The following is a 14,112-nucleotide window of genomic DNA, read 5'->3' on the forward strand; positions in this document are numbered from 1 at the left end:
CCCTCAGAGTAAGGTTGCAATGATCACCATGAAGTGCAGTGGGAGGAAGAGACAGAAATATAACATTAATGCAATTAGCCCTTATGGCCTAAGTCCCACATATCTACAAGACCTTCTCTGTGGGTACATTCCTATGAGGCAAATGTACTCCAGAGCAAGGCAGGAGACAAGAGCTACCACCCTTACCAGCATATTTTCAGTGGTAGCACCCAACTTGGGGAATGATCTTCCTAGGCAGGACTTTTTTTCAGCTGGAACGCGGTGGAACAGAGTTCCTGGACCTCTTGAAAATGGTCACATGGCAGGTGGCCCCGCTGAGCGGCACAGAGGGCAGTCTAAACTCCCCTCTGTCTGGAGATTAGGGGGCGGGGCCACCCGCCATGTGACCATTTTCTCCGAGGGCAACCCACTGAGTTCCATCACCTCTTTTCCCCGAAAAAAAGACCTGTTCCTAGGTATATCAGGAAGGCCGTCACTTTGTTGCAGTGTCAGAAACATTGCAAGACCAAACTGTCAAGACAGGCTTTTTGAGTAGAGGGCTCACCATTTCAAGGATTTGACAATTGTTTGGCCTCTAGTACTTAGGTGTATAGTTGAACATGGAGTTTTGCTTCATATTTTGTAGCTTTATTCTTTGTGTGTTTTTGTCTTGCGATCCACCTCAAGTCCTCTTCTGGAGAAAGGTGGACTACATAGATAGATAAATAAAAGTCCCATTCTGTGAGTTGAGCTCTGTCTCTGGTTCAGTGGATATAACCCTTTGGGCCAGAAGTGATCCTAGTTCATGTAGTAGCTGCTTATTCATAAGCATACGCAGAACATCTCAGTTTCAGACCTTGGCATGTTCAGTTTTTTAAAAAGATATGAGATAAAGGACTCGGGAAAGAACTTCATCTGAAACTCTGGAGAGCCACTGCCTGTTTAACTGGGCGGTACTGGGCTAGGTCAACCCATGATCACACTAAGTAAAAGCCATCTTTATATGGGACAATTACATACTTCTAATGTAGTAGTGAAGCTTCGGTCTAAACATGCATGGGAACTCCTTATTTAGTTGAAGAACATGCCCAAGGTAACCTGTTTTTCTAATGTTTCTGTGTTAGTATCTTGAATGCTTCCAATGAGATGGCGACAGAGCTTCCAGTCTAGAACTGTTCCAGGGCTTCTGGGTGTACATGTGAAGTAGACTGAGATTGCACCAATTATTTCCCCAGTGCTTTTTCCAGCCTATCTCTGCAATTACTAAGAACTAGATGCTCCCCCGCACATGAAAGCTGAGATTGTCAGAATGTTTCCTCCAATTCCAAACTTCACACAGTGACAGAATTCCTAAACAATAAATGCTAGCATTGATCTGATAGTTTCTGAGTTTTATATATTCTTATTATTTGTCTTTTACTGCAGTGTCAGAGGCGATTCATAGAATTATGAATCTCTGAGTTTCATGCATCTGGAAATACTTAATTGCACAGTTTGCTCTTTCCCCCCATAATGTTTTGTGTAATTAATATTTAAGCACACCACTTTAACGAGGTTTGGGTTGCTAAGTGCAAAGAATGCATTCAATTGAAAGCAAATGCCTCTCATATTATCAGCTGATAGCTGGCTTCATTAGTGCCCCATTGTTCATTTGTTCTTTTTGCTTCCGTTTCTGAAAGCATCACGGCTGAAAGAGAAAGCACTGGCAGAGCCAACAACTGGGAAATCCAGGCAGCCGAGGGCATTGCAAATTTCCGCACATGGTGCTGCCAGTAGCCCTTGTGGCTGGCAGGAGGAGAAGAGAAGAGGATAGCGATGAAAAATAACTAGCTTGTTTGTTGGATTTGATTCTTGGCTATTCTTGCCAGGAGGTTTATACTGCAATCCTAAGTAGAATTGCACCCTTCTAAGCCCATGAGGAGTTTTGCGGATCCCACGGATGGCCCAAAAGACAAATAAGTGGATATTAGATCAAATCAAGCCAGAATCCTCCCTCAAAGCTAAAATGACAAAACGGAGGCTATCGTACTTTGTTTACATTATGAGAAGACAAGATTCTTTGGAAAAGTCAATAATGCTAAGAAAAGTGGAAGGCAGCGGGAAAGAGGAAGACCTAAAACGAGAGGGCTTGACTCAAGAAAAGAAGCCACGTCCTCCAGTTTGCAGGATCCGAACAAGTCTGTTAACGATAGGATGTTTTGGAGGGCTTTCCTTCATAGGGTCGCCATAGGTCGGAGGTGACTTGACGGCACATAACACACACAAACAAGCCCATGGGCCCAGAAGATTATAGCTCTGTTTTGGGTTGCACTGTTAAGTGGCAATTTTTGGCACACTTACCTGGGAGTAACTGCAATTGAACTCAGATGATTTACTTCTGAGTACACCTGCTTAGAATTGCTCCGTTATTGGTCTTTGGCCAAAGACAGACAGACATGTTTCCAAACCATGATTAGAAGATCAGGAGGATGCACTGGGTCATGTGCTTCTTCCCACCTGCCAGATATCTATTCCCCCCTCCCCATTCTCTTTTTGGAGCTTGCTGTGGCTCAGCTTTACATCAGCAGCAGTGTTAAAGATAAACATGGGGATAGTTTAGGTAGGTAACCGTGTTGGTCTGCAGCAGAACAGCAGGAGTCGAGTCCCGTGGCCCTTGCAGACCAACAAGATTTTCAGAGTGTAAAGCTTTTGGATTTATTCACAAATTCAAAACAATGGAACCCCCCCACCCCACCCCCGGGGCTGAATAGAGACTTGGGATTCTCATCTCACTATAGATGCTAATTTCTGCTTTAATCAAGCTGCATTGTGCCTTTACATCCTGATGCCTTCCCTTGTAATACCCCACCTGCCTTTGGCTAGGATATAAAGGCTCAGGGATTTCCATTCGTATTTGTGTCTGAAGAAGGGAGCTTTGACTCTCCAAAGCTTGCACTCTGAAAATCTTGTTGGTCTCTAAGATGCCACTTTACTCAAATCCTGCAGTGCTCCACATGGTTATCTTAAATCAGAGTTTGCAAACCTGCACCTGGTTGCAAACACCAGTTTGAATCTCGTCATATTTAGCATTAGCATCAGTGCGGCAAGAGAGAGGCAGAATAAAAATGTCTAAATAAAGAAAATATTCCTTCCATTCTAGAATGACCTAAATAAACCACTAAGATAGATCTCATCCTATTTTTAAAAATACTTATTCACTAGCAATTCTTTATTAAGAGAAAACTTTTCACATTCAAAGCAAGGGATATAATCTCATGCCTAATACCCGCAATCCTTTTTCTTACCATTTTCAGATAGAAAAGTAACAATAAACTAAGGAGATGCCAGAGAGAAAGAGAGAATGAACAAACGGCATGAGGCAACTTACTCTTTGAGTGTTCATGTGGTTTGTTTTTACCAAGCCTGAGGTCAAGGAGTGATACACATTTGATCAGTAGATTCGGAAGAGAGAAAGGAAGGTTCAAAACAGCATCTGTGCAGTCCTTAAGAAGAAATGGAACAGGAGCCTTGCTGTGTAGTCTGGGCCATTTTGACTCTCACACTTAAGGGCCTGTTGATTGTCCCTCAAGACCTTTCCATAAACTCGGCATGTTTCTTGCATTCATGCTCACATTTGGATGAGTAGTGAATAGCACTACATACAAGTGACTCTATATGTCAGTATCCTGCCCTCCAAATTTCAAGGTTCATTTCTCAGATTGCAAGTTAACCATTCTCTTGTTAAACTACACGTTTGGTTTTTTTTTTTAATGAGTTGGGACCAGGTTTCCTGCACTCAATTCATATTCCCCGCAGCCACACAGCAGCTGCAGGGAATGGCTTTTGAAAAATAAAGGAGAACTGAAATGGGCCACCATGGGGGGAGGAAAGACTCCTGCCTTTCCCCTTAAGCCATTTTGCAAGCAGAAACAGCACTGGTGGGGGTGGGGGGCAGTTAGCTCTCTTTTGTTGCTGGTCCACATGAAGTATTCTGTAACATGGAGCAACAACAATGGGAAATAACTCTCTAGCACTGTTTCTGTGCAGAAAAACATCTTGGGGGTCGGCAGGAGCCCTTCCTCCCCCCTCCCCCCTTGTCAGCATTCTGAGCCGGTTGGGGCCCTCCTTTATTTTGCAATCCATTTCCTACAGCTGCTGTGAGGCTGCGGGGTAACCCAAGTTAGGAACCCAGAGCCAACTCATTAAAAACTGAATGTGTAGTTTAGTCCACAGAGATCACATCTGCGTGTGTATTTAGTCGTATTTTAAACGGAAAGATCCTGTGTGCACAAGCAGTGCGTGCTGTGTCACCTGCTGAAGATCAAGACAGACTGCAGCTTGCTCAGAAGAGGCCACGAATCCTTAAATGTTCTGTTATATGCAGTGCCTGGTCTAGGGGATTGGTACAGGAAAATGGGTTTGTTTGTTTTTAAAACCTTACATAGTGTGGAAGTAGTATCTCTAATATGTCAAAACTGATCCCTGCAGAACTTGTGGGGTGGGACTGGAAAGTACTAATTTAAGGTTACTTCTGCTTGGTTCTTTTGGGTTCGTCATAGAACTGTCTTTCTCTCCTTGCTGTTTGGTCATCTAGGCTAAAACAGCCTCCCTGGCTTTTTGGACAGCCGGGCTTTCCTGCCTTTTAGTTGACAGATATGGTTATCATTACATTGTGGTTTGAGCAGCAGCATCTTTCAGTAGCTCTAAAGTTAGAAAGTAGGAAGGCTCATGAGATAAGTGGGAAAGCTGCTGAATGAAATCAAACGGCCAAGAAGGTAGACTGTGAAGCAGTGCCATTGAAGACTTGCAAATCCTGGTTGGTTTTTTTTTACTCCAGTTGTGGCATGGCCACCTAGAATACTGCTGGGGGTAACCATGACAGATTTATCTGAATATTGGGTGACAGTCAAGTCTAGTGAGCTTCTCCGATGACATCACCTGTCATTTTCTCTTTCTTCCTCTTCCTTAGGCAGTGGCAATTCTGACAGCTACGTATCCAGTGGGACACATGCCATATGGCTGGCTAACAGAGATTCGAGCGGTTTATCCTGCTTTTGACAAGGTGAGCTTATTTGCTTGTCATGAGAGCAAATCCTTCACTTCTCTTTTGAACGCCACCCTGCCAAGTGTGCTCTCCAACAAACCCGGGTATTGATTAATAGTTAGCAAAACGGTGGCAGATAACTTTAGGCCCTATGCATCTTTGTGGCAGCTAGTATAAAGTGCCATTTGGCATTTACGTGTCTCTTGGTCATGCTGAACGTCTGTTGCGGTCAGGACATGAAGCAGCTTGGTGAGAATAAGAATGCCTGTGCCAAGCATCTTTCTTGTGATGGCTGTAGGAAGGGCGAGCTTGATTAGGCAGGCAGTCTAAGCAGCCATCGGAAATGGGCAGGTCAAGGGACAAGGCCCTTTCCAGAAGCAGCGTGCAAGTCTGAGCTGCCCCCAGGATTCCAGGCTCCCTGCACAACCTGTGAATGCACCCCCAGAATCCTGAAGGATGTTGTAGAGTGTTTTAGGGCTTACCCTTTCAGAAGCCAGTTACGGCATGGCTGGTTCCCCTGTTCAGAGTCTGCCCAAGATTCCCACGCAGTTTTGTTGAGATTACGGAGTTCATCCCGAGAAGCCGCTGCCCTATTCTGCATAGAACAGAAGAGGGAAAAAATCCTTGCGCAAGCTCGGGCTCTACCTTGAACGATGGGCTGTGTGGTATGGAACAAGAAGAAAAGTACTTCCTGTGATCTGCAGCTCTCTATTCAAGCCGCTTCTTCTCATCTCCTTGCATTATGTTCCTCCCTCGCACATGTCTAGGTGCACTTCTTTGCTCGCTTAAACAAGCCAGCCAAAATGAACAACCAAGGTAGTTCCTCTGTTGTGTCCCATGAACATCAGCAAAAGAGGGGCCATTGGGACACAATGATGTGCTTTTTAAGAGCCATAAAAACTCATGTCTGACAAGCTTTATTTACATCCTGCTGTACACTCAGTAGGGAGACTCATTCTTCCCACTTTTTGCCTGCCTTACCATCCTCTTCCCATTGTAATGGTGTGGGGGAATCACTGAGAAAGGGGAATCAGTAATAATGTTTATAATGTCAACATTTTTTTATTCCTTCTCTGCCTTCACCCCTAAGCCTACACTGACAGTTTCTGCAGAAGATGCCCCTGCTGTAGTGTGCACGCCTTCTGCTGTTTTTCCAAAGTAACATTTGGGCGGAGGGTGGCTTCGGGGGAGGAAGCGTGGTTTTGATTGTTTACCTAGCACGTGTGGCATCTCCGTGCAGGACAGAACATCAGGCACTTAACTTGTGTACAAATCATTAGAGTGCATAAGAACCAGCTGTTCAGAGATCTGGTTTCTGTAGGTTGCTTCCTTCGCTAATTGGAGGGGTAATGAGTCAGGAGCGGCTGCCACGATTTGAGTCAGCTGTGCCAGTCTATGTTCCCGGGAGCAAGACAGAAACACAGAAGTTGCTCATGTGTTTAGAACCTCTGGTAGCACCTTATTGCCGTAAACCACTGGGTTTGCTTGCTTAAACTCCCATTAAGGGGCAGAGAGTGCAAACACTGGGCAAATAGAGCAGGTTAATGAATTCAGAAGAACCAATATGTACAGCAGTTACCAACACGGAAAAATCTCCTGTTCCTTTTGGGGTCACTCTCTGAAAGCTGCACCCAGCTGCTTATAACTAACCCAGCTACAAATTCACTAGATTTGAATTATCTGGCACCTGTGGAGCTGCAACAACCCATGCACGTAGTACCATAGCTGGGTGTACAAACCTCACATATTTATTGTTGCTCCTCCTTCCAGGCTGTAAGATATAAGCACGAATGTTGGCAAAACTGTTGTGGGATAGGGCAGATGGGAGGTTCCAAGTGTATAGGATGCCTCCCAGTTCAGCTCTCAGTAATGGGAAAGCTCTGGGAGAATGTACAGGGCTGCTTCACTGAATTGGGGTCAGTATCTGCAGGAAGCAAAGCCCCAACCAGGTTTTGTTCCCTTTAGGTCCTTTATGCTGCACGCATTCAGCAGCCAAATCAATGTTTGCTAAAGTACTTGTACTGCCTTGTCTAGGCAAACTAATTCCCCCCCCCCTTTTTGCTGTTGTAGATTCTCATTGGTGGCCTTCTAAATGTTCATGCCTGTTTTTTTCTTTTCTTCCCCCCCTGCCACCTCACACCCTAGAATAACCCCAGCAATAAGATGGTGAACACCAGCAGCACCGTCACCGCAACGCACATCAAAAAGTTCACTTTCGTCTGCATGGCCCTGTCCTTAACGGTAAGGAGCTCCTCATTGCAGCAGCGCTGATCCAGTGAAAGGGTGGGCTTCGCCACAGGAACGCTGAGCACAGGATGCATCCTCGTGTCAGAACAGGAAAGAACAACCAAGTGCTTATTTCCATTTCTGTGTAGGTGTGCATGCACATGCATGAGAGAGAGGGTTGTTGCACTGACAGTGCAATCTGAAGCAAAGTTACACCCTTCTAAGCCTATTGAAATTAGGATGGCTCTGGAAGGGTGTAAACCATGAGTCAGGAAGTCCCAAGTTTGCCTGAGGTCCAAACTAGACAGTGTGGCTGAAACAAGATGGGCCAGGCTTCCTTGGACCTGACTCTGTTCTTTTTACAGTCAGACATAATGGCGGGAAACAAGCATTTCCAAGTGTGCCAGGACTGTCAGATCAGGAGCAAGGCACTGGAGAAGAAGAAGCTTCAGTCTTCCCTCCCAAGCTGTTTTCCCCAGCCAAAATGGCCGCAGGGATGGACCTATTTGCCCTGCTGTAGGGTTGCGCATACATTGGCTGCAGTGCTGATCCCAGCCCGTGTCAAACGTAACCTCTAGTTCAGGCTTCAGCCACAAACCTCTTAGGGTAGCCTTAGGCATGCGGCTTTCTCTGGGCCTCCCTTCCCTTCATGTCCAACATGGGAGAAATATTGCTGGCCTATTTTGGAGGACTACTGATGGGATTCCTGTAGGATAGTCTATGTGAGCACTCATTTATGCTATGTAAATGCATCTTATTACGTAGATGCACACAAGGCTGACGGGCTGCTGCTTGTTCAGTCTGTGATAAGTCAGCTGGTTAAGAGCAGAGCTTGTTAATTCAGCAGAGCCAGTCCTATCAGCAGCATCTGCATATTAGTTCATTGCTCTCTCGGCACTAGAAATGAAGGGCGCTTGCGTAAGAATTGGGAGCAAATGCTGGATCACTGGGGGCGATCTGCTGACTCGGCCTCTTTCAACCATGACTCATCTCCTTGTTTGTTCTTGTTCATTGTGGAGTCACGTGGTGGCATTTAGAGAGGTGAGGAATGCTTTCTGTGCTGTATTAAGGAGACACGCGCCTCCTGGAAGGAGCCAGTATGGACAGGAATGGCTTCAATTTGAGATCCTGATTTGGGTCCTTGCATTTTTTGGGAGCCCAGAAGCAGCATTGCGGAGCATCGGCGCAACATTCTTTTTCTTGGATCAGAATCCAAGCAAAGGCAGCTTCCTACATCACAGTTATTGTGCCTAAATCTCTTAGAACAATGCTGTTGCTGCACTCTGCAGCCCTGGCAATAAGCACAGCCGCTTGCCACATCCATCACATGCTGTTTCCATAGTGCCACCAGCTGCAGTGGGTGTTACTGTACATTATGGGCACTGAAAGGACATCCAGAGGTGGTTTCTTTGTGGGATCTGTATTGTGTGAAGCTACCTTAAGAATGGGGGCAGCAGCACAGGCGGTGGGGAGGCCTGTTCTTGAACAGTAGCTCAGCCTACAGAGTCTGCAACTTTTCTCCATCCCACTGCAGACTCCTTTTCTGGCACTTGGCAGGGACAGGGAGAAAATTGCCAGGTTTTTGTCAGTTTCACATGTATTGAGGAGCAGACTTTACTGAGCCAATAAGGGAGGCCAGATAGCTCATTAAAACAAAAACAAATTTGAGACATTAGTCACAATGCGGGGCACTTGAAAAGCGTCGCTTGGAACATGCATGGTGGGACTCATCCCCCAAAACAGCACAGGGAGGAGAGCTTTCCAGAATACCTGATCATTTATCTAATATTGGGGGTCCACTTTGACTGGAGACCCTGCCCTATAATGTGCCCGACACAATGGTTAACCCGGCTCTGGCCTGGATTGATACACGCCTGATGCAAGAGCAGGGCTTTTTTCAGCAGGAACGCAGTGGAACCGAGTTCCGGCACTCTTAAAAATAGTCACATGGCCAGTGGCCCCGCCCCCTGATCTCCAGACAGAGGGGAGTTTAGATTGCCCTCTGCGTGGCGCGGAGGGCAATCTAAACTCCCCTCTGTCTGGAGATCAGGGGGCGGGGCCACTGGCCATGTGACCATTTTCGCCAAGGGCAATTTAAACTTTTAAAAACTCCCCCCTTGTTCCAGCTGACCCAAAGTGATGTCATTGTGCAGTCTTGAGTTCCACCACTGAGTTCCACCACCTCCTTTCTCAGAAAAAAGCCCTGTGCAAGAGCATAGTTTGCGAAAGTAGCAGCCCTTTGATCAATTGTATCGACTCATCTAATCCCCTAGGAGAACTGAGAATGGGGCAGCCCTTCAGCTGTGAAGATGCAATTAGTGATATTGCTTAGCTGAAAAAGTCAGCGCGTTCACATATGTCTGTATCAGAAGGTTTTCTTACACAAGCCGTTTCCTTTAGAGGCTGTAAGGGCCTCAAGCAGCTAAAGAGCAGCTGTTAGACTTAACTAAAGGGCCCCTCAGATTAATGGAGATTTTGATTAAGGGAAGGCATCAACTCCTCTGAACAACTTAAGCCAAGCATTGTACATAACTGTGCCACGATTAACTCAGAGAAAGGAAAATGGTGATGAAAAGATTTTGGCTGATACCTTGTTAATAAGCTTTCTTTTTTGACCTGCTGCAGAATTGCAACAATGACACAGGCTAAACAGACACTTACAGCAGAGAGTGAACAAACCAAATCACTCTCAGGGCTACTTTGACATTTTAATAGAAGCTCTGTTACAAATCCTGTTGATGTTGATGGAGAAGAGTGAAACGCCTGTTTAGCCCTCTCCTGTTTGATTAAACGGGATCTGGAAGTCGGTAGCTGAATTTTGCCTTCAGCTTGTTGCATATCTTTGCAGCATCAGAAAGATGGTGATGGATTTGTGTCTAACCGTGACTTGTTTGTTGCTTGTGGAACCATGGGTTTTTCTTTGAGGAAGGAGGCAGGGAAAATTGTGGATGCTGATAGCAGGGTTAGGATCCTCGTCTATTAGCGGAGAAGGGCTGTGGCTCAGGGGCATGGAAGCTGCTTTGCATGGAAAAGGCTTCCAGTGCCTTGGCATCTTTTCTTAAATGATCTGATGTCACGGGTGCTTTCCCTGCCAGAGAATGTGGAGTACCACTGCGAGTCAGAGTAGATGAAACTGAATGAAGTGAACAAATTGGAACCGGTGCAGAGGAGAGCAGCCGGGATGATCAGGGGCCTGGAGACCAAGCCCTGTGAGGAAAGACTAAGGGCCAAACTACAAGTGACGCCAGACACTAGTTGGACACTTGTCAGCTTCCCTCAAGTTTTGATGGGAAATGTAGGCATCCTGGTCTTGCAGCTTGGCTCTCCGACTACTGTCCAATGGACTTTTCAACTGTCACTTGTCCAACATTCTGCCAAGCTGCCTACATTTCCCATCAAAACTTGAGGGAAGCTGACAAGGGTCCAACTAGTGTCAGGCGTCACTTGTAGTTTGGCCCTGAGGGACCTGAGAATGTTCAGTTTGGAGAAGAGCAGGTTGAAGGGAGGCATGATTGCTCTCTTTATTTAAAAGGCTGTCACTTAGAGGAGGAAAGGGAGCTGTTCCTGTTGGCAACAGAGCATAGGACTCAAAACAACGGGTTTAAACAAGAGGAGGGAAGGTACCGGCTGGACATTAGGAAAAAGTTCTTCACATTAAGAGTAATTCAACAGTAGCATCAGCTGCCTAGGGATGTGGTGGGTTCCCCTCCATTGGCAGTCTCCAAGGAGCAGCTGGATGAATACTTGTCAGGGATGCTTCAGACTGTTCCTGCGTTGAGCAGGGGTTGGACTAGATAGTCTGTAAGGTTCTTTCCAACTGTGATTCTATGAACCCACATTCAGTCTTAGGTGGAGTCCCCAAACAGAACCTTTGGACTTTGCTTACAATGCCACAGAAATGGACTGTCATCACTATTTTATCATTCATTGGGAGCTTGAATACTGACTTCAAGAGTGCAAGTGACAGAAGTGGAGGAGAAATGTGGCAGTCTGTAAACAAGGAGAACCAGCTGTAATTTGTTGCTCCTAAATGCTTAAGAAATAGGTGAGGCTTATTTTTAGGATTGCTTAAATCTTTAAATCTTAGCTTGTTTGCAGCACGTAGCAAGGTTTTTGTGTGTACGTTTCTGGGGGCCAGGGCAAGCTTGCTGGCTGACCCAATAATAACCCCTAGAAGAGTTTGCAAATGTCTTCTGTGTGACTTTATCCAGGGGACATAGGCTATTGTTTCTCATGCACACCTTGTTTCCTTCACACCTAGCCACTGGAGGAACAGATTGCTGTGACTTATAAACATCAGTACTTACGATGTCCTACATCCTGTAAGAGAACTTCAATCTCAGATAGGTTCTGGTTGTACTTGTTTTTGCATAGCTGCAACTCAGACACATTCAGCAGTGGTTACAAGGCAGCAGAGGTGGAAGGGAGGACAGAGCATGCTAATGCACTGGTGTACACTAGCACATTAAGATAACACATGCCCCCAAATGAGGACAGTGATTTACCAGAGTCAGGGACTAGAGAAGAGGGAATGTCCCTGATAAACAAGACCATTGGGAGTGTCTGGATATCTCCTTATCACATGAACTTTTGGTTTTTGAATTCTTTCTGCTGCTTAGTTAACAAAACAGCCTGAGGGTGCTGCCACTGGATGGTGATGGGCTCATTATCCAGTTGAGAATACCTCCGCAAACACACTTTATTTGCATCCCTGTGAGAGATGCCAGATGAGAAGACACTTGGTGGTTTGGGGGCAAATGCCGTTTTCTTGTCTGTGCTGAGAAGACCCCACAAACAAGGCAATGTGACTCCAAGCCTGTTCCTAATTAGAGATGGGCACGAACCTAAATATGACCCCAAAAAACCCACAAACCAGGATGATTCAAGATTTGTGAGCCAGCATTCATGGAAGCTCCTTTTCACGGAACTTCCATAAACTGTATGCTGGTTCATTGAGTCATATTTACAGGGGCAGTTTAAATGGCCATTTCTCCAGGCAGATGGCCATTTAAACTGCCCCTTTAAGGGACTTGTAAGGGCAGGTCCCTTTAAACTAAAGGGGATCCCTTTAAATGGCCCAAACCCCAGCCCCCAGCCCTACACTTACCTTCCCCTGAGGTGCGACATCCTTCCTCTCCTCCCGAGAGGGGCGGGAAGGCCGTTTTCGGCCTCTTCCACCACCTTGGGGCCCCACAGGGTGGCAGAAGAGGCCGAAAATGGCAGGGGAAGATAAGTGTGGGGCTGGGGCTGGGGTGGGGGGGTAGGGGGCTGGAGTTTGGGCAGTTTGAAGGGACCTGCTGCTTGCAAGGCAGGAAAGGGACCTTTAAACTGTTAAAGGCCCCTTTCCTTGCCACTGTTAAGGCCAGAAAGGGGCATATAACCCCATGAACCATGAACTGGTTCATAGCTCGTCCAGTTTCGTGGTTCGTAAAACCCACAAACCTAGTTGGGTTTTTTTTTGTTCCATGCCCATCTCTATTCCTAACATCTGTTGCTAATTTGACTTCCCATGTATGATCTGTTTTCTTCTCATTAGTGCTGGGATTTAGCAAGGGTTTACGTTCAGTCATGAAAGAGTTAAACTGTTTGTGTTACTTAGTAAACTTATTTGCAGGTAACCACTTAGGCCTGGAGTGAGGATTCCTGCCAGAGAAAAGGGGAGTCACTATTCTTAATGAAGTAGAATTAGGATTCTCTATTGGGCAACCGGTTTATTGCGGGGGGCAATTAAGTGGAAAGATAAACTGAAGTTTTATCGCTCTTTGTTCAGTCTCTTTCAGTCTAAGATCTGCCTAAGGATGTAACAGTCGGAGTCTGACTCTTGAGTTTACCTTCTACTAGCAAAGATCTAGTCAGAGCAGAACCACAAGTGACAAAAGGCACAGATTGGACACTTGTCTGCTTCCCTCAAGTTTTGATGGGAAATGTAGGCATCTTGGTCTCGCAGCTTCGCTCTCTGACTGCTGACCAATGGACTTTTCAACTGTCATTTGCCCAACATTCCGCCAAGCTGCCTACATTTCCCATCAAAACTTGAGGGAAGCAGACAAGTGTCCAATCTGTGCCTTTTGTCACTTGTGGTTCTGCTCTGTTAGCCATTTCTTATTTTCTATCAATGTAACCCTATTTTTATACTTTATGTAGTAAACTATTTTATAGAGCTAAACTGGAGTGTCTGTTCTCATTATATCCAGTGCGCATTTTTGCTAAACCCTGCTAATTTAAGTCTTAAGAATTTATCCCCCTACAATTAGTTGTATACTTTAAAGCTCCTTGTATACTTTAAAGCTCCTTGCAATAGGTACACTATTGTGTCCCTCGCTGGCTGGCTGAGAGCTAAGCTACAAGTGACGCCTGACACAGGTTGGCCACTTGTCAGCTTCCCTCAAGTTTTGATGGGAAATGTAGGCATCCTGGTCTTGAAGCTGTAATGGAGAGCCAAGCTGTAAAGCCAGGATGCCTAAATTTCCCATCAAAACTTGAGGGAAGCTGACAAGTGTCCAGCCTGTGTAAGGCATCACTTGTAGCTTGGCTCTGAGGAGACGCCAAGAGCATCTCATGGGGTGCAGCAGCTTTAAGTGCAGTTTCATTAGAAACTGTTTACTCTAAAGGGGGAAAGAACTTGGAATTGCCACACTGGTTGATTCAATCTCAATTAGCATTTCTTCTTGTATTTTATTGTTGTGTACTGAATACACAAGTGGCTAATTAAGTGGCAAATAAGTTGTGTACTGGGAAGCTGACATTTTAAGGACACAAGGATGGGTTTCCTCTTTTTCTTGGTTTCTAGCAGTATCTGCACAAAGGAGTTTGTAAGAGTTACGTTGTTTTGACAGGTTGAAAAAAGGTTCAGATTTCTATCTGAAAGAGGGACCTATACGGAG

General features: G+C 45.7%; 1 protein-coding gene across 3 annotated transcripts in view; it reads left to right on the top strand.

The window, feature by feature from the left end:
* Positions 1–14,112, top strand: part of ANKH (ANKH inorganic pyrophosphate transport regulator) — a 141,833-nt gene that overhangs the window by 101,809 nt on the left and 25,912 nt on the right. For all 3 annotated transcript variants that reach the window (XM_054984978.1, XM_054984979.1, XM_054984980.1), the window contains exons 7-8: positions 4,928–5,020; positions 7,148–7,243. In XM_054984978.1, coding sequence (XP_054840953.1) covers positions 4,928–5,020; positions 7,148–7,243 — 189 coding nt within the window. The remainder of the gene's footprint in view (positions 1–4,927; positions 5,021–7,147; positions 7,244–14,112) is intronic.

Source organism: Eublepharis macularius, chromosome 7 (genome assembly GCF_028583425.1).
Source record: "Eublepharis macularius isolate TG4126 chromosome 7, MPM_Emac_v1.0, whole genome shotgun sequence".
Lineage (NCBI taxonomy): Eukaryota > Metazoa > Chordata > Lepidosauria > Squamata > Eublepharidae > Eublepharis > Eublepharis macularius.